Source organism: Ptychodera flava, chromosome 1 (assembly GCF_041260155.1).
Source record: "Ptychodera flava strain L36383 chromosome 1, AS_Pfla_20210202, whole genome shotgun sequence".
NCBI lineage: Eukaryota > Metazoa > Hemichordata > Enteropneusta > Ptychoderidae > Ptychodera > Ptychodera flava.
Genome location: NC_091928.1, coordinates 55,904,404 through 55,928,019, shown reverse-complemented (window position 1 = coordinate 55,928,019; position 23,616 = coordinate 55,904,404). Strand labels below are relative to the sequence as shown.

At 37.6% G+C, this 23,616-nt stretch overlaps 2 protein-coding genes across 4 annotated transcripts in view; both read right to left on the bottom strand.

Annotated features, from left to right (window-relative positions):
* Nucleotides 1-7,364: 7,364 nt before the first annotated feature.
* LOC139141743 (type I iodothyronine deiodinase-like) lies at nt 7,365-15,552 on the bottom strand. 2 transcript variants are annotated; one of them, XM_070711382.1, is made up of 5 exons: nt 15,135-15,552; nt 12,053-12,338; nt 11,322-11,516; nt 10,839-11,011; nt 7,365-8,659 (listed from the first exon to the last, which is right to left on the bottom strand). In XM_070711382.1, the coding sequence occupies exons 3-5, from the start codon at nt 11,328-11,330 to the stop codon at nt 8,365-8,367; spliced, it is 477 nt and encodes a 158-aa protein (XP_070567483.1). In that variant the 5' UTR covers nt 11,331-11,516; nt 12,053-12,338; nt 15,135-15,552; the 3' UTR covers nt 7,365-8,364. The 2 variants fall into 2 exon arrangements, with proteins under 2 accessions (XP_070567483.1, XP_070567475.1); XM_070711374.1 differs by having other exon boundaries at nt 15,278-15,552.
* Nucleotides 15,553-18,212: 2,660 nt separating this feature from the next.
* The window catches only part of LOC139141719 (uncharacterized protein C05D11.1-like), a 46,930-nt gene continuing 41,526 nt past the window's right edge, over nt 18,213-23,616 (bottom strand). For both annotated transcript variants that reach the window (XM_070711332.1, XM_070711341.1), the window contains 3 exons: nt 22,527-22,687; nt 21,741-21,893; nt 18,213-20,960 (listed from right to left, as the gene is read on the bottom strand). In XM_070711332.1, coding sequence (XP_070567433.1) covers nt 20,909-20,960; nt 21,741-21,893; nt 22,527-22,687 — 366 coding nt within the window. In that variant the 3' untranslated portion in view covers nt 18,213-20,908. The remainder of the gene's footprint in view (nt 20,961-21,740; nt 21,894-22,526; nt 22,688-23,616) is intronic.

Genomic DNA, 23,616 nt, shown 5'->3' with positions numbered 1-23,616 from the left:
TTATGGAAATGGACGAATAAATATAATATGTTTTACCCATGTATTACAACAGAAGGTAACACAGAGTATGGAGTACGAACAGAGTCCAATTTTGTTCGTGTAAATAAATTGACATCGAGAGTTTATTATAAATTATTTGAAAAGCAAAAACGTGGGGCAGACGATAAGTTACTTAAGTGGTTTGTATCTTTACAAGCAACAAGTTTAAGAAACGAACATAATTGTATTAGAGTATGGAGAAATATTTACATAGTTACAAAAGAATACAAATTGAGAGAGTTTCAGTGGAAACTATTACACAGACTCATACCATGTAACAAATATTTATTTTACTGGAAAAGAATTGATTTTATGTACTGTAATTTTTGTTTCAGTATTGATACTTTAGAACATCGCTATTTGGAGTGATGTAGCCACAAAATTTATGGAAACATGTTTCGTATATTGCAAGTAATTATACAGGACACAATATTATATTATCAAAGGCAGATATTATTTTTAATTGTGACTTAGGTGAGACTAGACCTGGTGATAAAGGTGACATGGTTGACCTCTTAATTCTACTTGCTAAATGGTCAATCCATAAATACTGGGTAACTGGAGGCACAGTAATGCCTGTAAAGATTATTTTGAAAAATGAATTTATTCAACGGTACAAAATAGAAAAATTGAAGAATCCACATGCTAGTCAGCTAGAGGATTACGTTAGCATAATCAATTTAATGTAATGTTTTTCTCCGTTTAAGGATACCTTTTCTCTGTAAAATATGAATAATGACAATAAAATGAGAAAAGATAAAAAAAAAAAAAAAAAAAAAAAAAAAGAAACTGACCAGAGTAGTATATATAAGGGTGTATAATTGGGATAAATAAGAATTTTTTACACCATTTTATTCAAAAATAACTACAGGGAGGGAAGGAAAAATTCCCTGTAGCTAAAAATAACATGAAGTGAGGGTGACCTGTATATGAACTCCGCGACAGCTGGCCCGAGTACTGACGTATAATAAACACTTATGTCAGTGTCATAGCTAGCGAGTCTGAGTGGCCTATTATACCGGTATATAACTCAGTGGGGAATTCCCCATTACATCAGCATTCTATTATCAGGATGGAAGGGAGACCATTTCTTCGATAGATTCTGACTGTGATGTAAGTATAAAATTCTGCTCTTCGGAACGTCTTCTGGATATAAGTATATAGATGTGAATTTTATCAATATCTTCTGGCTGTGTTGTGTGAATTTTCACTATGTTTCTCATTTTTCCTACGGAGCAATATTAACACTTATGTTAGATTTTCCCTACGGAACGCTGTTGCACAATACCTTTCCAGCAGGGGCTTTCCGGTAGGACTTTCGCAATACTGCTTACGTAATAACTTCGAGTGTTGCTTAGCAGCTGGTGATGTCATAACACAGGTCTGAAATTCTACAGTTTTCATGAAAATTTCTGCAGAATTTTTTCTGAACTCGGGAGTTAACTAAAATAGTATAGACTTTAATCTACTATTTTCAACAGAGACCATTGCATCACTGATAACATAAACATGAGCAAATATATTATCATCGCGAGCGTCGACACCCTTAACTGATGAATCCATTTTTATTATTTCAAGTTGTATACCATCTTTTGTGTTCATTACTCTTAGACCATTTCCATGAAATTCAATATCTTTAAAGCTATGCAGATCAATAAACAGACAGAATTTATTCTTCAAATAATCGACTTCATCTATATCAATTTCACACCAATCTTTATCTTCAGCAAAATACCATCGTGTTTCTGTCCAAAATTGTCTTGGTAACATCTTCTGAGCGTATATTTTGTTCGCAATACCCTCAATCATTACAGACACAGATTCAATGGATGGATTAAAGAAAAGTTCGCTATTCAGTTCTGACTGATTCTGATTTTTAGTGAAGAGTATCACGATACCTCTTATGCTATGTCGTGGTACATTTATATTTTAATTGATAACCGTGGTTGATTCTTTGAATGGGATTGTTCTAAAATAATGTAAATGTTCGTAAAGGTAACTTTTTCCGTTGTTGTAATAACCAGCAGTTGACATCGCGAGTGTTTGATCAGAGATTGTCTCATATTCCATTTGAATGTTTTTTAATTTATAATTGGGTGTAACAACATGATTACTGACAAGTAATTGGGAGGCGGGTGCAAGCGTAATTTCACATTCAATATGACTACCTAACGCTGATGGATATGCAACCCTATGACCTGTTATGAGGGGATGAGACAGACAAATAGCATATTTTGTTTTATATGCATCAAAAAGTAAACTATCCTCGACGACAGCGGCATCTGCATTAGCCGCGCAACTTCTCAATTTTCTTAGATTTTCGTTCTGAATTCCGTACAATGTCATGTTCGTTCTCTCCTTTTTATGTTTGAAGAGATCGCGATAACATTCAATAACATTATATTTATTCAAATTGAAAAGTGCCTGTCCCTCAAAAGTGAGAACCATACGCTCGATTATATTTTTTGCAACATTTTGTACTACTCGGTTATATTCATGTCCCGTTACTTCGAGATCAAAAACCTGGTCGAAAGTATCTGAAACTAGTACTACTCTGCTTTCTAACTTCGGACATCGTATGATAAGTGTCTGGCCTGGATCTGCCTCACTTGGATTATGAGCAACCACATGATGAGTTCTTTCTGACTTCGTTCCCTGCGGTATTCGGTTGCTGAAATTCGGTAATAATGATCTATTGTATCCCATTTTTGTGTAATGTATATAGTAGTGTAGAAGAAAAAAATTACAGTTAAAAAGAAAATAAATCACATCTTAAGTTTCACTTTGTGTATATAGTAACTCAGAAGAAAAAAAATCAAAAATAAATCACATCTTCACATTAATATTTCCATCTGACTGAAAGATAAACCCAATATTCTTGTAGATGTTGGACTTCCATGTCATCATCAACCTCCTGAAAGACGTTTATGAATTCTAGTCGCTTAAAGAAGTTAGTCTTTTGACATTCCTTAATGAAAGCTAATATAGCTAATCAGTTGTTGAAAGCGTTGACAAATTGGCCGACTATATCGAAAGAACTAGCATTGCATATCGCCGCAGTTATAAATTCATGGGCCGGATTGATATGGCTCTTAATGTGACTAAGGGAATTCTTGTAAGTTCAGCTGTAATAGCGGCAATTCCGACAGTTCCAGTTCTTTTAGCTTTAACTCCTATACCAGGTGTTATTATTGATGTAATTCAAGGAAAAACAGGAGTATCAAAAAGGCGAGAGAAATATAAACATTATTACGTTCAATATAAACAGCTGCTTACAAAAATACAAGAAAAAGGCGCAACAACAGAAAACACCTCAGAACTTATTCAGGACATATTTCATCAGGCACTAGAAATACAAAAACAAGAAGGATTTAGTCCAAAGCTAGAACGATACATGCGGTATTACGGACTAAATGGATATGAAAGTTAATTCCGTTTCTATTCCGAAGGGGAACTCCGTCCTATCGGCCATGTTTCTGCCAGCCATTCGCCCGTGTCTGGATTGTATAACTGCACACGTTTGATATCATTTTGTGCCATCATGATTTTACTACGCTTTTCACTACGAATTTCTCAGGGGTATTTCCGTACAAACTGTACAAAATGTGCCCGCTCGGTCTCCTTCCTTTGAAATGCACCAGTTTCAAACAGATCCTTATAGTCTTCAAAGTTCAAATGTTTTCTAACACACACATCTTTTATCCCTTTATTTTTTTTCGTCTCCGAAGTTGGAGTCCGAAAAGCATACACTTTCGAGCGTATGCCGACAAAATCAAGAATAGATTCACCATTCAACTCATCTTTAAATTTACCTATCACCTTTTTATTAATCTTTGGAACTCTAATCATGTCTTTCATACCACAAGTATCATATATCGACTTCTCACCATTCTGTTCTACATCTTCTCGGACTATATCATTGAAAGTTCTGACGCTGGCGGTGTCTGGAGAAGAAAGAGGTACACTGTAAACAAAACTGTCAGTATCCATGTAGGCTAATCGTATTCCTTGAACCGTTTTCGAAAGTAATTGTAATGCGTCTCATACATAAGCAGCTTAGAAAGTTCAAGCACTGCCACGCCAATGAAAACTGGCTTTTTATATTCATATTGATCTCTTTTCAGTTCCAGTAGGAAACTGTCGCAGGAATCGCCATCCTCTTCGGAAGTTATGAGAGTTATATGTTTCATCTTTGGATTATACTTCTGAATCTTTTTACGACCACTATCGGTACTGCTGCGGCCCGAAACAAATTTAAAGTCTCTGTACTTTCGAACGTCTTCTATTGTCCTGCCGAACATTGCATTATTCATCAGCTTATAGAAATTCTTTTCAAAATCTGTCTTTCCCTTTGCCCTCATTTTAGTGTTATAGTCAATATATTCCGCGAGACACTTTGCCTCTTCGAAGGCAAGCACCCGATGAATCTTTTTCAGTCGCATTCCCATCTGAAGATAGAATTCATGCAACTTATAATGTAAGACGTATCTCTCTCTGTCCATTAGACTTGTAATCAGTCGACTGCCCTGCCTCGGAAATTCGTAGTGATGTGGCGCGAGAGGTAGATCGGAATGTTCTTCATGTAATTCGGCCGGATATTCTAAGTCTACTTCTAGAAAACTTGGCGGAAATCTAGCGCTGGGTCCCCAATCCAAGCCTGCTCCACCATTCTGAGCAGACCAATTTAACAATTCTTCCATCGTCATCCAATGAAGTCCCCCCCTTGGCATTGGTTGACTCATTGCCCATCCGTAAAGATTATTAGCATCGAGATATTTTATTTCGGTTAACGGTTTCTCCGGATCGTAATTCCCGCCAGCTCCGCCAGGCTCGTCTGTTGCGTAAGCCGGATGATTTGTCTGTAAATAATGAATATTACACTGACTGATACCACCTCGAATTCCCCTCTGAATGAAATTCATCTGCTCAGCATCTTGAATGAGTTTAAATTTATTACCTGTGTAAAGTAACATAGCATCCCATGCTGACATATAGTGGGCTGGGTCTAACTTATATGCTTCTAAACATGTGTCACTGAAATTTTCGAATATATTTGCAAGAAGGAGAACGTCGGTCTCGCAATAGAATTTCATATAATCACGAATCGTCCGGCATCCAACTTCGTCCCATACTTGCAATGCATGTTCGTGATCGGACTCCAAAATCCCCTCTTCCGTTCATTCGCTATGAATTTTTTTTCTTGGTGGGAGCTCCTCTTCTTCCAATTGCTCGGGAGAATCTAAATATTCATACGGGAAGAAACCTTTCGCCCGCTGAATGTCCGGGTACAAAAGTGGTACTGCCGTCCATCCATCCTCTGGCACAGTCTTTGCCAACTTCGCGAGCGACCCAGACATCAACTGAGCACTGTCCATAAACTTTATATGAAAGAAACGTTTCTTTGTCTCCCTCTCTCCACAAACAACAATTGTGGCACTAAAGATAAATGTTTTCATAAGACACATACCGGTAATTCCACCATTACCCATCTTAGCTATGGTATTTGGCTCTGGTCCGGTACCCACTCCGGTGTCAGTATCGATTTCATGTAACTTTTTCAAAATAAAAGAACCATCGCATCCCATGTGGTTGTGAAAGTAGATAGGAATGGTTCTCGATGGGCGGCACTATTCACAATAAAAAGTATTTTCATCCTTCACTATTCGGTATCCGGCTTGATCTCCACATGCAATACAGTCTGGATCGTTGTAATTAGATCTATCTTTCATCGGTTTTATTTTCCAATAATACGATTTCGAATAATTCTCAGCCCTTTTCTTCATATCCTTTAGAAATTCTGTAACACAGGAGAGGCCCGTGAATGTTCTTTTACTAAAAACTTTCTGCTTGTTGCCTGGCCATCGTTCGATAATAATATACGAAATACAAATTGGAATGTGCCTCAGTATCTGCATACACGACGTAGGGGCAGGGCACCTTCTTCTTATGTCCTTCAAATTGACACCCTTCCTTAGGAAAAACTGGCTGAGCTGTGTCTGTCCCACAGTATACCTGAGATGTATTTCTAATTCTTCTGTTGTCGCAAAACCTCGCTTACAAACCATACAAATACACTTCCGTCTGCGCTCATTCTTTCGATTATTTTGAGAATTAAGAAGGCGATTTAATTTAGTAATTGGTACATAGTGGCTGCCGTCTTCGCTGACTATTAGTAAGATATTTTATATTTGATCCCTATCGGCTCCGCTAGGGCCTTCGGAACGAGCTCCGCTACAGCCACTATATAACACAGTTATGCCGGACGGATCAGGATCATTTTCGTAGATCTGAAATACTTGAAGTCTGACCCCTGGATTTTGCTGCTCAAAGCGCTTGAATACAGTCTCATCGGCGGGCGTAGGAAATGCTATTCCTACATAATAAAGTTTGTCTTTCTTGGGAGTATCATTACTTGTAATATGATTTGTGTCAAAAACTTACAAGGAACAGGATCACGAACTTTCTGAGTCACTATGAATTGTAAAGTGTGGTGTGTGCATCTCTTCGCTGTCGTGTATTTTCAGAAGTGTAATCGGATTTTTGTGGCTCATTTATGGCTATACTCGATATAATTCAGTACATCGGTATTAAAACTTGTCAACAAGAAACTTGTCATATAGCGGTTAATTCATAAAAGTCATGATGTAGTCGATCAAGCCGCACTGTTCAGCTGTGTAGACGACATGAAATTGGAAGCTCCGGGCGTCCTGGACCGTGATGACAAGAGGCGTTCCTGTCGTCATGTCGGTCTCCATGCATTTACATATTTCAACGCGTTCGGCCTCGGGGAATAGCAATGTGTTTCTGGTAACACACGGCCCCTCGGGGTAATAGACAGGCGCTATAGCCCTCATTACCAGGTAATAGGCGTTCACTATATTTTCTCACTTCTGTTTTCTGATAACAATCATACGCTTGCTGACCAATGATCAGCCCTTTATCGTGTAAAGAGAGCCTCAGGAAATACACTACTGTTTTAATGTGCCACATCAGCTGAAGATAGCGCGCTTTATTCTATAAATGGCATCCACGAGGAAACCTCGGAGAGTTGAAGCGTGGCGCGGATTTGTCTACTTTGTTGTCTGGCGGAATCATTAGATGTAAACTAGGTTGTCAAAACCAATGTTAAATATCACATGTCGAAAAAAATTCGATTTCGTTGAGTAAATCCACTGCCGCATGTATAATAATATTGCTTTCATTGGTATTGGTATAACACAAAAATAGTGATGACTCATCAAAAATCATCATCAAATGTCACATCTTTTACAGACATGATGTAAGTACCTGTGTATAAGGAACACACCCACAACAGAGAAACCATCTTAAGATTATATGTACATCATTCTTGTTTTATTTGTAACAGTGAAATTATAATAACCCTACACATTAAGAAAGAATGCGCCTCGGAGACAGATAAGCTTATGTGGACTAATTAAATTTTACAATATAGTACCGCAATTTGCATGGTGACCCCCATTTTTTATTCTTGATTTTGTAAGACAAAAGTTGAAAGTTTGCTTGAGAAAAATTTTATGACATTCATTTTTGAGACGTGAACTAGCCCAATACCATGAAATGTGTGACTTTAAATGTCACGAAAAACATCAAAAGTATATCACCCGGATGTTCCAGATTTTGCGTCACAAATATCAAACAGACTGGTTGTCCTGGCAACATTCCCCGGTCTGTTGTCATAACGACGATTCCATCTGATAACAAGCCGGTATACAATACACTCATGAAATGCAAATAAGATAGGACGAAAAAGAAGATGAAAATTATCAAAGCCTTTGAGACATAGTGAAAATGCTATGGAAATTCAGAATCTAAGTATCCATTCGACGTATATTAACCTTAAAAATGGAACAATTTCATGTTGTCTGGAAACGGATAATCAACTATTATGTTCCTTCTATAACTTGTATTGCATTTCCATGACGATTTTCAAGCATATTACTTAACTCCAATATCAAGTGTTTTAGAATATTAAAGTGTTCTATGTCCAATTAAGAAAGCATGTCATCCAGTTGTGTATACTACATCTACGAGTGTCAACAAACAAAGGGCTGTAATTATCTTAATAGACTTTAAGGTTACCAGAAGATATTTCTCAGTCAGGTACATTTTGCTAGTTAGACTCAAATCGGTCTAAATCTCTCATTTCACCTGTACGAATTGCCCACCTTTAACGTCCATACTAGTTCGATAAAACACGTGAACAAAACCTGATCTCAAGGACATCGTAATCGTTGTTTAAATAAAAATAGAAGTCCTACATTTCCTGGAAAATATATGTCTAGTTAATTTCAAACACGACCTGATTTATGCTTCTCTTTGTGACTGAATTACTGTCGATACAGTTGGTACAATCACTGTTTCCAACCAATCTCGCACTAAGTCGCTTGCTAGTTTCTTTGGATTTGCTTGAAGCGAGTCACTGACCGTCTCCCCGATGTACTCAAATTTACCATCCCTGAGAACAAAGATGCGATCAGGTTGTGCTGAGTAAGCACGGTTGAAGTCGTTGTTCATGTTGTCCAGCAGAATTGGTATCTGATCAACGCCTCTGATGTCCTCGGTAAACGTCTTGTACTCAGTATCCACTTCAATCAGCAATCTGTCGGTAAAAAACGTCATTTATTGTAAATTGCATTGAATTTTAATCGGTTGCTGTCCTCTAGAATGACAACCGTTACATGTGATAAAAGTGACATATAGTACAATTATCTACCGATTATGCAGTATGACAAAAATACTCATTTATGCAAAGTCTATGTAACTAAAAGACCGAAATTAAAGGGGCAGGACATTAATAAGCTTTATTTGAAAGCAAATTTGCCAAATTAAAGGGACATATAAGCTGTAACTTGAGGCAAATTTTTCAGTGTTCTGCTTCTATATATCAACTACCGTGTCTGACCCTAATCCGTGTGTCATGCTGAAATTTCGACAAGTATTCTTTTTGTCAACACAGCTCGTATGTGTGTAGTGATCATTGTTTATTGTTTACAAATGAATTCTAGTCCGGACTTGATACAATTTTCAACAATAACAATGTAGATTATACTCATATAGGTTGTGTTGATATGCTAAATACTTGGCATTAAATTACAGTTTAGGGATTCAATGCAGAAAGTATAGGGAAACCACAAAACGAAAGTTCTGAAAAAACAGCCAAAAGATACAGCTTATGAAGCTTTAATAAAATACTCAATGTCAAAAGCGGCTGAGGCGAGAACCAGGGCTTGAGAACTGCCCCTTTAAAGCTGCAGTGATAGATCACAGGTTTACGGATTAGTATTTACTCTACCTAATTAAACACTGCACACTTTTAGTTTTACATTGGCTTTATCGCTGTCTACACAAATGTATTCCAAACGTTGAGCTCTTTTGGTGTACGTGAAAAAAATCAGACACCGCACCGCAAACGTTCGGTATCGACTATCGGAAATCGAACGCGCTCCTGAAAAGCACTCAATTTTGAGAAAGCGGTTTTATATGACCGACATTTGCATGCGGCTTAGTTCTTCAGACCAAAAATATGTATCGCCTAAACAGAAAAATAGCTTTTCAAAGTAAGATATCGATAATGATTCAGTGAAAGATATCGATAATGATTCAGTGAAAGATATTGATAGAAGCAAAAGCAAAAAAGCTAGAATTTTCGATTCTCTGAGGCACTCTAGCAGTCCGAACAAATAATGTCAATTTGTGTCATGTTAAGGGTATGATTCTCTCATGATCATGGCACCGGATCAACGTGAAAATAAAGCTGTATTATTCGACTTTTAAAAAAAGCACTAAATATTATTTTCATACAAATATTTTCTGTGACACTGCATTGTTTGGTCATAAACTAGCATAAACTAGCTCTACACGGCAGCATTGTATGTTACCGGCGTATCTGGTAACATGCAGCACTGCCACGTAAAGCTAAGCAGAAAGGATCCCATCATTACTCGGATCTGTTTACAGAACTCGGATCAGCATTAAATTTGCACTTGGAGATTCACGCTGTGTTTTCACAATCCACAGTCCCTCCATCTCTGTGATGGAGGACTGTGCCCGTTCATTTGGTGGACAGCGATTGTAAATATACGAGCGATCATTTCTAGACCAGCGGTTCAAACAAAATTGACGAAAAGTAGGTGTAAAGCGTTTCAGATCTCAAAACTAAGCTCCGTGATCGAACGTTGCCGATATACCATAACGACAACATCTGTAGTTGTATGTTTTTTATCGAAAGAAAGCTAGATTTTTCTTGAGCTCTTTCTTCTTGTATCTCAGCCAGAGACATCTTACGTTGTGAGCGTCGCCTGTATCTTGGTCCTTTTCATAATACCGACCGTCACCCAAATGCCTTAATCTGTTAAATGCTAGGAAGTTAAAACGTCGAGACTGCTAAGACTTTAAGTGGTACTGTTTTTGCAAATACAACTTTCTGTGAGTCCCGCTAATGAGAACCTCTCTTTATTAAAAAACATGATATCTGTTCTGCAATGATTTGAACGTTGGTGCGTTTCAATGCCACCGTAGAAGTTGTGTGGAATTTAACGAGTCATTCCAAAGTGCAAAAGTGGGTTTATGGACTCCGAAAGTTCGGTTCAGACCTATAGCTTGTGAAATACATTGTCTCTACCTAACATATACATCAAAAGAAACTCCAGGCAACGAGAAACGACAGGCTTCAAAATGTGTGAGCCAAACTTTACCTCCCCTCGCCTGAGGGTATACGAGGAAGGTGGGTTATTAAATGTATGGGTCTATAAGAAAGTGTAGTGACCAATGATTCTCACCTCGCAGCGTCTATTCTCTCATCTACAGTTGTAGCATCATTGAAAGTACTGTAATGAGAACCCATTATCCATCCATCCGCCGGGTGAGCTTCCAAGATATATACAAATATGAAATCTATCTTATCTTTATAGTCATTAAAAAGACGACGCAGGGAGCCACTGTGAACCATGGCCTGGGTAAAATCAGAAATTGGATATATTAAGAAGTGATGTCACGTGTTTCTTAATCATAGGATTTAATTACTTGCTGGTTATGTGAAACATTTGTTTAAATAATGTCACTTCGTTGGATTGTCAAATTTCACAATATTTCTCCTTTTTCCTAGAAGTACCCGGAGCTACTTAAAAGTTCTAATTCTTCTGAAAAGGACTTTAAATTATTACGAAATCTCGAATTCTCGAAATGGCGTGACGTCTCCTCTATTCCTAATTCAATAAAAAGTTAAATCGACACGAAAAAGGTAAACTGACTGATTGACTTACTCGTAGCATTTGTCAGGAAAATGATGAAGATATTATCATCAAAGGACGATTTTTGATGTTGAAGGATGATAAGGGAACAGTTTCTTTTGTATCCATGGTTACAAGGTCAACATCTGGGCAAGGATCTCCAATTTTATTATTTCCACGTTGTGACATAGATCCGTGAACTGCTATAGGGGCTAGATGTGACAGCACCTATGACAATACGGTGAGTTCATGTAACACATTTGAGAGAGAGAGAGAGAGAGAGAGAGAGAGAGAGAGAGAGAGAGAGAGAGAGAGAGAGAGAGAGAGAGAGAGAGAGAGAGGGGAGAAAGAAGGAGGAGGAAGAGGAGGAGGAGGAGGGATGGGGGATATAATGATTGAGTTAGTCATCGGCTGATTTCAATCTAGGGTATATCGTTCGGTGAACAAATCAATTAGACGTATTCCATAATTATTCCGGGTATTTTATCCCGATAGGAAAGCCATTGTCGTAGAATCCCGAATCAGTAGTAAGCTTAGTTCCTAGATCTTTTGCATGCCGACTGATCGATTCCACATAGTCTACTTCTAGATTTGAACTAATCTGGCAGCAACTATGGACAAGCTGGACAAGCAAATGGACAACTTGTTCAGAAAATTGTGAAAGATTTCTCAAATCATCACATTCATTATCATTGCTGCAGTTCGATGATGTTCACTTTTTAGCACAATTCACATCTTAGAAAGATATTTTAAATGATACTAACCTCCGGGTCATCTTGATATATTTTCTTTATTTCGCCGATCACATACACTGAACTGTTGTCAACGATACCATTGTCTTCTAGAGCCTGTCGCTCCGCATCTTGGAAAATTGTGCGCAGAGAGTCCATTAAATTTTCGGCGCCTGGTTTCGACGGATCTACCTCGCTGTCAATTCGTTTCTGTGTTCCATCAGCAAATAGTATTTCCACAAAACGTTTCGCAACTCGTATAGCCAAGTCTCTATTGTGCAGATACGGGGCTGCCATCACGATGTTGCTAGTTTTCAGACTAATTGTAAGAGGAATGTGCTATTGGTTAGTGACTAGCAAGATCATATATTTCACTTTTATGCAGGGTGGCACACACGCCTTGCAGACCCGCTTTTTACTCACAATTGCAAGTGTGGCCCAAAACGAAGGCAAACTCTTGAGCCACCATAACCCTACGTCATGCCTGTAGTTTATCAACTTAAGGAACTGGCAAGCCAAAGAGGAGAAATAAGGGTTTCCTTCCCCAACAATACGAATTATTTTTAACTAAAACTCGATAATATTATTCTCTCAAAATCACTGATGTCAAATGCATTTGATATTTGCATTGCAATCAGACTGGGAGGTATGTAAGCACTTAGTAAATAGTACACACGCGTTCAATAAGCGTTGTTCAAATATACCATTTTGATGGCGGAGATGACGTATGCAATGACGTAGGTTAAATTTCTTTCGTATCAACAACACTTGATATTTGTGGATGTTAATGAAATACATGGACTCTCTCAGAATAAGAATACTTCATAGATTGGCAACTACGAATACCGGTAAGTCACATTTTTCGTGAAGGGTGTGGTGGGCTGCAGCTAGCAGCGTCACCCGGCATGTAATTTTGAGATGTTTAATCTTTCACGATTTCTGACACACCCCCAACCCCCCCACCCCCCGAGAGAAGTTGGTATACGGCCATGTGCCGCCAAAGTGGGTCACTTTTCCATGAAAATAATGCTCCAACATGGATTGATTTTTCACGTGAAAAAACTAAACATACGTCGATACCAAAGAAAATGTCGTATGCTTCAGGAAAACCTTCACATGCAATAGAATAAAGGAATGTCATGGCAATCCCTAATAATGGGTCATATTTTTTACTGTCGTTCGAGGGCACTTTTACGCCCTTCCTCCTCTGAGGAGGCGTAGAGAGCGCCTTCAGACGACGGATCTTTCACACTTTCCACCCCGGGTAAAAGAAGTCCGAAGGCATTCGTGAGTTGGACTATGTGAGCTGGACTAAGACTCACACGCTAATGCAACAGAGAAACCAACTGTTGCGTTAATTTGTTGGACATATTCCTGACACAAAGACAGAGACCAGCTAACGAACGCTTGCTGTATATTTGCACCAGGTGGATAAATGACACACTCTCCCTATGTGCTGTACGATCGCATTGAAATGGAAAGGAAGGTTTCAACAATTGGATATTGTTCAACAGGTAGCTGAAGTGTCCTCACTAGATTTCTGATTGGTTAAATCTCTGATCGTGGCAGAGAAAATACAACAAGTCGTTGACACAAAAATCGTTTCACATTCATAACTTGTAACTGAGGGAGTCATTACATGCTAGGGGCCAGGGATAAGGATTCAGTAGGCTACTGGTTGTAGAACCCAATTAATCTATACTGAACTTCGAGAATTGATAATTAAATGATACACAACAGCGATAATATGCGGTATGTGGTGGTCGTCACACCCCACGAGCGTACTGTGTACCCTCGAAAAACTCACCACTTTTAGGGACCGTTCAGTTTTTACAGCCTGGGGAGGCCGGCAAAATCTTGTCGCCGGTGTTCAAAAAAATATAGACCCCCCCTGCATTTTTCGTGAAAAAAAGATGACCCCCCCTTTGTCAGACGAAAAAATTTTATGACCCCCCCCCCCCCCCCCCCCGCTGAAAAATAACCAAAACCCATATGTCAAATTTACCCGCACGGTTTGCATTCCGGTACGCGGCACGCTTTTAATTTGTGTAGCAGAGATGCCAGTGCACAAACTTCTCAGCCACATCCATGCAAATGTTGTTAATTAGGACAACTGTAAGGCAATTTTTAACTTCATTTCCATAGACAACTTATGTCCATGGACATTGTATAAAGTAACCTTTATTGGAGTGGTTCGCCAAAGGAAGCCCTCTGGTTAAGAGGGTCATGGGCCATTACGTAAAGTCAACTTTGTTCTAATGGGCCACCAAAGGTGGCCCACAGGTAAAGAGGGTCGATCATGGCCATTGCATAAAGTAAACTTTACTGGACAGGGCCGCTGAAGGCGTCCTGCCTTTAAGATGGTCATGGGGTATTACAATAAAGTCAATTTATTGTAGTGGGCCGCTGCAGGCGGCCCGCCGGTAAAGAGGGTCGATCATGGCCATGGCATAAAGTGAACTTTATTTTAGGTATTATGTTTTTGAAAATGTGGTGACCCCCCCCCCCCCTTTCCTACCAGTGAAAAAGCAATGACCCCCCCCCCTTCGCGGATTCCAAAATTTTGATGACCCCCCCCTGGATTTTGCCTTCCCCCCCCCCCGGCCGTAAAAACTGAACGGTCCCTTATTAACACAATTCCCCCTTACAACGCATTGTCAAAAGGCAACGGACTTACAAGATCTATAAAACTGCATTACAAGATTTAGAGAATATACACATAAAAAAAAACTTGTGTGGACATCGTGGAGTTTCGAACAAAACTGAAGACAAAAGACCTTTACACCAATATGTACGCGTTCAACACCTGGTGACACAAGCGTCAATCAAAGGAATTCTCTTATGTAACGAATAGATCGTAATTATATGCTAATCTTGACGGATGCAAACACTGTATCTAGGGTACGTTAGCGATTGATGAAAGTTGAAACGTGCTTGTTAACAATGAAATATCGTAAACTTTATAAGTTGCAGCTATGTTGAAGTGACGCATATAGATACCATGCATGAAATACATTGTTTATAAACAAGAAAGTCGCACACGCCCAGTTCCGACGACCACCCCCCCCCCCCCCCCCTTTTAAGCTCATATCCAAATTATTGCATCTATACCTACGTGAATATTCTTTACAGTGTCAACCCAGCGTCACTATATAGGTGTGGTCTCAGATTATGCAATTGATTTATACAGTCACCGAGCAGCTGGGTAACGTCTTCGAATAAATTTGAAGGATGAAACGAAACTGTAAGTTGCCTCACCCGAAACATCAAATTCCTTTTCTTGTGGTAAATTAACGCCAGATCATAGACGATGAGCGGAAGATCACGATCTATTGCCAGAGATATAGGCCAACACTGGCTGTACGACGACAGACCTGGAGTGTTTCAAACTCCCTTATGACCAGACTACACTTCGTGGTTTTCAATAGATGGACTAATCCACTTTGTAATGAAGGGTGGCTGGGATATGTACATCAGGAACATTCATAAGACGAATTCTAATATCGATCAAATATTAAACTATGCCACAATTTTTGCGCTTCAGCACTTCTACGTACTTGCTGTCAGAAACACCGTTTCTTTTATAGTTCACTGGTTCATGGTCCATGACCAGGAAACTAGGAATGGCAGCGTACATTTTAGAGACAGGGCGTTTGCATAATTTATCACGACTGATATCATTTGATAACGAAATAACACCCCTGCAAACAATAGTGCCCAATCAATGTGTGTAATAGCATAGGGGGTTGTCTACATGTCCGTCCCAGGAGTGGGTAGGTGTTTCGTTGTATCGCTAATAAAGATATATTCTACCAACCTTTGGTGTTTCGGTCTTAACTTAGCTCTGCCCTTGACAATCTTGCGTATACGTTTTATCAACATGCTGCGTCTATTATCTGATGAGTTTGAGTGCCTAATTAGCCAAAGTAATCAAGGGTAAATTACTAATCTGTGGACGCTCTCACCAGATTATCACCGGATTAACTTTGACAAAGTCAACAATGAACGCACCAGCGTCTTCAGTTATACCTTGCTGGTGCGTTCGTTGTTGACTTGTCAAATTTAATCCGGTGATAATCTGGTGAGAGCGTCCACAGATTAGTAATTTACCCTTGATTACTTGGCTAATTAGGCACTCAAACTCATCAGATAATAGACGCAGCATGTTGATAAAACGTATACGCAAGATTGTTAAGTTAAGACCGAAACACCAAAGGTTGGTAGAATATATCTTTATTAGCGATACAACGAAACACCTATCCACCCCTAGGGACGGACATGTAGACAACCCCCTGTGGTAATAGGCTTATGAATTGCAGAAAGCAAACAGCTGTATTGATATTTAGATGAGGCATTTGTGTTTGATTGCAGAAATTTAGATGTTGATATAAAAATTATCGGAAGCAAAAACTGTAATATGGATTTCTGGAAATTATTCAGATTTCAAGTTTGCTGCGTAAGAATCCAGAAAATGTTCACCGTTACCGATACCCCTTATTATTCAGTTCATCCCCAGTAACATCAAACATTTATTCTCGCCTATCTTTGTGTTTGAACTAACGTTTACGTATTGGAACACACCTCCATCGTACTGTAAAGGCCAAATCAAGTAAATTCCCCGTTTTGCGTCCACTTACATTTCCTAAAGGTAAGCTTAGATTAGTAAGCAGTTAAAAACACATTTAATTTTAACCCGTTCAGATCACTTTGCCTTTATTTGACAAGTTTCTCATAAATCATGTGATAATCTGTAGCTGTATTCATAAAGATCATGGTCACATGATTGTCTGGTTGAAACATGACTACCGCAAAGAAGTGTTTTGTCGCCTTGTAAAGATCATGGCTTGGTCTCGCAACATGATATTGCCTTAATCAGTAGAGGCTTTACTGTCCTTGATATTACCAGTTTCTGCAAAAAAAGTTTTCGGCGTTCTTGTTTTAATCAAACACTTTTAAAAACTTGGGAGTGTGGAGTTCCTTTGGCCAAATGAAGTAATACTTGATATACTAGACTTCACTGGGAAGAATTAAGATATTTAAAACTCTCGCCTGGCTTCGTTTTGCCGACACAATGCTTTGGCATTGGTCAGGAAAACCAATTTCAGGGGAGTTTGGCTATAATCAGTTCTTCAATGTGACACAGCAATTTTGGATCTAGCATTACTTCTTCTTGACGTTGAACCATAATCGTTCACACATGTCAGCTCCTGGTTTGCCTTTTTTCAAATTTATTTGATCATTCTAATTACTTAGAGACAAACATGGTAAAAACCTGTGACATACTGAAAACAAATATCAGCGATGATGACAATAATAATGTAGAAATAAACAATGCCAAAACAATTAGCTCAAATAAATTTTTAAAACATACGAAATAGCGTCGATGGACATGTGCTCCTATTTTGATCACAGTCAGTTATGTGCAAATGATCCGTACGCAGATTCAGCGAACCCAGTCTTACACTGGTCAGTATTTCAAGAAACCCTGTGTTACCATAGGAGGTAAGCTTTGGATACAAAGTAAAATGTAGTAATATCAAATGAAAAAGTTCTATATGACGTAACTTCACATTAAAAATAAGTTCACTCTGACCAGTAGTTTCTGAGTTCACAGTTTTCACAAATTTCAAAATCTCCAACCTCATTTGCATATTTTGGACTTGTACCATCGTTAGAACAACTGTTGCTCTCCAATACATGACACATCTCCACACAAAATTTCAAAGGGATACATCACTTGAGTAGATCATCTAGATTGGCAGCCAGACATGTACACAGGATCCATACACTCAGTCACTCAAACTTCAAGGAATTTCAAGGACTCTTTGCGTCCAAAGTACCATTCTTCAGATGTTATTTTTACAATATTTCGTTTTATATATGTTTGCTATATCACGACTGATCATTGTGTGGATTATCGATTTTTCAGAAATTTCCAAGATTCAATTTCCTTTTCAAGGACTATCCATGAGGCTTTCAAACTCAAGGACTTTCATGGACTTTCAAGCAGGGTACAGATCAAGTACATACATAGCAGTACTGGATTTTCAAACTATCAGATAAGCTCCCATTGTCATATACATGTGAAAAAATGAGAGCAAAGAATACTAAACAAACAAATGAATAATCTGCTGTGAGATATCATACCGGTACATCATAATGGCTACCTTTCTAAAAACACACAACACTCATATTGTTACAAACATTCATGGCTTTTATTTAAGAACAAGACTAGTAAAGATTTTAAAGAAACGATAACATCAAAACTTTTAAATTCTAGCTTGGGAATAAAAACAAGGTTGATTTACAATTTTTTAAAATCGAGATATGAAAAGATATTTTCACTAAAACTTCAAAAATCAACAAAAGTCATCTTTGTTTAATACAAAGATGTGTTTGCCTGTTACCAGGCCTTTCTTATGATCAGAACATTTTCCACGTTAAATAATAAATATTAAAGAAATCACGAAATCAAAATTAACAATGTCATACATTAAAATGCCCTTCCATCATTTTTACCAAAATTGTATTCAATTATGAAAAAGGTGAACTCAAATTGTCTTGATATGTTAAAAACGAAAAAACAAAAAAGATTTTGTGCAGCCTTTTTGATAGACACTAGAGACTTCATTGTCTTTAGTGCAGTTGTAAAAATTCTCTGGCTATCACCAGTCTTCATCAGAAATAGTGCATTTTGCTTGCAGCTGGTAACAGAGGTCCAAGGAATACAAACCTAAACATCATAATTTCTACCTCGGATCAAATTATCAATATATTCATGTGTTATGCCTGTTACCAGGCCTTGAATGGCATGTTATGCCTGTTACCAGGCCATGAGTAGATCCAGACTTCTCACTTATAGGTGATATAAAGCATGAAACGAAAATGACCAAATTAGTATTAGAGTTGGTATCTTTACTCAATACTATTACTATCTTAAATTCCCATCTGAGCATCTCACAGGTACATGTATGTACCGGTATGTGAGTTTGCATGACATTTCCACACACGATAAGTAACTGAGAAACAGACAAGAATGATGATTAGTGGACACAGACCACTACATTAATAACTACCAACCTGAGCAGTCTCTAGGGTTGAGTTTAGAGGACTAGTACAGGTACATTGTCTGAGATCCAAGGGCAACCCTTTAATAAGTTCATGCCAAAGATTTGTGTACTAAAAAATCAATAGAAACAGCTCCCTGAGCAATCTCCTATTTTTAAATTCCCATTTTGCCAAACTACGCAGAAAATTCACATCTAGATCCTGTAACAAAGTAAAGTGATGTAACTTCTTATATGCTTGACTTCATTGCAGCATGGTATATAACCTCAGAAACATCCTTGCATGGCGGTTCAAACTTTTGTGCAAGTACACACAGGGATAAAATGGACAATGCTGGCAATTATTTGATCAGACAAACTGATGTACTATAAATAAAATCTTTGTTGTCAGATGAACAATAGTCTACCATATTACAACACACTATATCAAAGAGGCAGTTCTCAATTACTGGTTCTTGCATAAGTGGTTATTGACACAGACTGTTCATGTGATTTTAGTCTTTTCTTCTCCTTTGAATGCAGTGCACAGTTAGTCAATAAACTGCCCCTTTTCTCAAAAATTTGTAAGTTACTGGACTGAATAGTTTCAAAAATGATGCCAATAAAAATGTACAAAACACTAGTACATGTTTCAACGTCATGTGAATATTAACAACTACATTTGAATAATGAAGCAAAAAGAAGACAAATGAACTCAAACAAAGACCAAATTCTAAAAGTATTTCTGAAAAAGGCATTGGTGAAATTTTACCACCTTTGTACTGTATAAAATTAGTATACATGTACTTCCTGCATTTGAAATACTTGCCATTACTTCATTGAGTCCACACATCTTTTAAAGTTTTAGATGAATACTGAGATTCATGTGGGAGTTTTTCTTCTTGATGAGTTTATTTAGATCATATAAATGCGGTAACCAATGTCTCTATCATTGCCAAAGTTGATGTGTGACTGCAATTGCAGGCAGTTATTGGTTAGTAAGAACAGTCTGGGCAGGATGTTATACACCATCTGAGTACCAGTATGCGATCATTGATGATGCTAAATATTCAGTGGGTTAAAGGTAGGGGAAGCAATCCCAGGGATCAAGTTTGTTTTAGTCTGTAAGAGGATTATGAAGGTGTCATAGCCTTTTGTTTTCCATTGAAGTTGTAATCTAGTGAGTAAATTTCCTAGCAAGACAATCTGACGCCTGATCCATGCCTTTAAAAATGTAGCAAATTTACAAAAAAATCAGGAATAGTGTCATTGTCATTTCTTTACACTTTCAAGAGAATGTTGCATTGTTTGAACTGAAAGGCATGTTTCTAATTACAAAAATTGTTATTAGCCATTTCATGTATGGAATGTCATCCAACAATTTGAATGTAAGTAAAGTGCTTTCAATTCCAGATAATACTACTTGCAAAGTTTAAAGTATTTCGTTTCATAAGATGCTGGCTTTGTTCTTCTCCTTCCTAAACACCCCGAACCCATTACATATTAAACTTTTAAAAAAACACTGTGATTGTCAAAGTGTGATCATGTGAATTGTAAATGGATTACATGAATGATTCAGCATAAACTGTACTTATGCTGTACTTTTAATGTACTTCAATTCTGCAAACACTGTTAGTAAACACTTTAAAACTAGTGTACAAGCAATCATTCAACTTGATACTTATACAAGAAAACTAATAGATAAGAAACAGTACAACATGAAATAAACAACATTTTACATTTCAAATTGAGATTTCTTAGACATCAAATGTTATCTGCTACATACACTTTCTTCTAAAGCTGAAACATAGAACATCTTGAGGTCATAGACACATTCACTTCTTCAAGGAAATCCTTCATCAATTGAAGACATGACGGTCAAGTCTCTTGACAAACTGTTGAGAGAAACAAAATGTGGTTCTAGTGAGAAAGTTGGATAGGATGTATAGAGTGTGACACGATTATCGACACATTTGTGTTACATTTGTCTTTTTTGGAATTTGCATTCAAACATAGCACAGACTTAGTTGGTTATTGTGACATCTAATCTTGTATGTATTGGACACAGCCATGTAGTCTTAGTGTCGTTCAAGTTGGCACTGCAGGAAATACTTGAACTTACGGAATATATTGCTCATTATGTAATGATAATGCAAAGTTATTGCAATGATTATGATGGGGATGGCGTTTTCTCCAGACTCTGTGACTGTGTGAATCCCCTAGTCAAAATGCCCCTTAAAATAATCAAAAACAAATGCCATGGCACCCCTTACGATGACGTCTAGAGATATTAAGATACACAGAGTGTTATATTGGCATTCCGCACCATAGTATAACTGTCTATGATGTAACATTACAGACTTTGCCTCTTTATTACAGAACAGTGTCTGAATTTATATGAATGAAGTGAGAATTATTTGTGTAAACTTCCAGTAAATTTTATATTTCCTACATGGATAAGAACAAGAAACAGGAGACTGTTTTACATTTGATATTTTACCCACACTTTAATGTTGTTTTACATAACTTAAATTTGCATGAGTTATTACGGTCCTTGTCAATCAGAACCAAATGCCCCCCAATTTTTTGGTCTACCAGGGCATTTACCATTTGTGCAAGAAACCTGGACAAAACACAGGTGAAAATGGGTTAATATGCAGATATTCTTGGCTTACCCTTTGAAACCTTCCTTGATTTCATCTACTTTGGAGGGGTTACAACACACAGCACATCTGGCCTTGCTTGGGTCAAAAAGAGGAGCAAAGTATTTCTCACCGACAGCTTTCAAATCCTCTATGCTGACTTTTGAGAGTTTTTGCAGTAGATTCCTGTATTAAAGATAAGATAGATATCCAACTTTCATATACACATGTCAGTACAATGGTTGTCATTGCAAATGCCAACACTCCAAGTGATTTGGATGAAATAGACTCCCAATTATGATGATGAACTATTTGACAACATTTAGTTTTTCAAATACAATAATAAAGTTTGATTAGTTTTGCTAATTATTAATAACCACTTTTAATTCCATTCCATTATCACTCTATGATGCCCTTACTCCACTTATGATCAACATAGAGAGACAGCTGTACTTTGCAGAAAACTCAACTCAGATCCATGTCTGTTCCTTATCGCCTCATGAGGTAGTTATTTCATTTATTTATTTTCATTTTGTTTCATTTCAATCAATTTCAAAACATGGTTGGATCCACATATACAATTATAAGGCAAATTTTAAGCGAGAAAATGCATCAAAATTTTATAACACAAGGTAAGGACACAGAAATTTTGACACATCCATAGAAGCATGCCACGCTGTGATGGTAACAATCAAACTTTTTCATAAGATTATAAGTAATCATAAGTTTATGCCTTTTATCAAAAGCAGGAAGAAATATAACATTTTAAATTGTTCATACTAGTATATCTGCAACGAAGAAGAGTGACAACTATCTGACCTGTTATAGTCTTGATCCGTGTCTCTGAAATAGTGTAAAAGTGATTCCTTTGATGTGTCTGACACTGTCGTTTCTCTCTCAATCACTTCAAAGACAACACTGCTAACAGAAGACTCCAGCTGAACAGGATCAAATTCTGTTTTACCAGTTAGATATCCATCCTACAAAAAAGACACGTTTTGTGAGAAAAAATGCATCAAATGCCACAGCATGATTGAATTTATTTAGTCAGTTACAGTTAAATAATAACGCATGATACAGCAAAGGAATGGTCTGTGTGATGGTAATATTAATTATGCTCGAGCCATTGGTGAGAGTTTGAAGTTGACATTGCGAATCTTCAGCAGCCACCGGTACAGTAAAACCTGTCTAAACTAAACCCTACAGGGACTGAGAAAATTGTTCGGTTTGGAGAGGAGATTTATAGAGGTCCTGTTAACATAGAGTTCTATTAGAATGGATTTGGAAAAGGGTTCAGTTTAGACAAGGTTTCCAGTTTAAACAGGGTTCGGTTTACTCAGGTTTCACTGTATATAAAAAATGCCCAGCAAATGCATGCAACAATTCAATATATGTACCGGTAGGGATGACCTGCAGTGTAGCAAGAATGCATTAAGTGGCAGAAATATCACCTATGTCATGTTATATCATATATTGTTCTATGTGACCTGAGTAATCTCTGCCAATCATGGTAACTCAACAGTGTTTGAGGTGAAATAATTATGTTTATCACAGTACTGTGAAACATGATACAAAGGTACACAGAGAAATATGCCATGGAATGGATTTGCTTATGCTTTCAAAACATCAAAGCAAAACAAAAAGTGATATTTTGTGGACAGTAACATTCACTGAACATAATACCGGTACAATACATAACAAGGTACCGGTAGTTTTGACGTGATTTGAACAAATCCAAGAGTGATCATTCAAAGGCAGATATGAATTGACTATTAAATCAAACTCACACGAAATGTAAGGGAAAGTATTATTAGGATTGAGAAAACTACAATGTAAGAATTGATGGGATGATTTCACCAACCTTTGTATCAAGGATTGGTAATGTTCTCTTACCATAGTGTCATAGACT

Bases quoted from the DNA above. Each gene is read 5' to 3' on its own strand.
- LOC139141743 (XM_070711382.1), bottom strand. The intron at 8,660-10,838 runs GTGAGAATCATT...TTTTACCGACAG, and splicing joins GAGAGAATAGACGCTGCGAG to ATTGCTGATTGAAGTGGATA.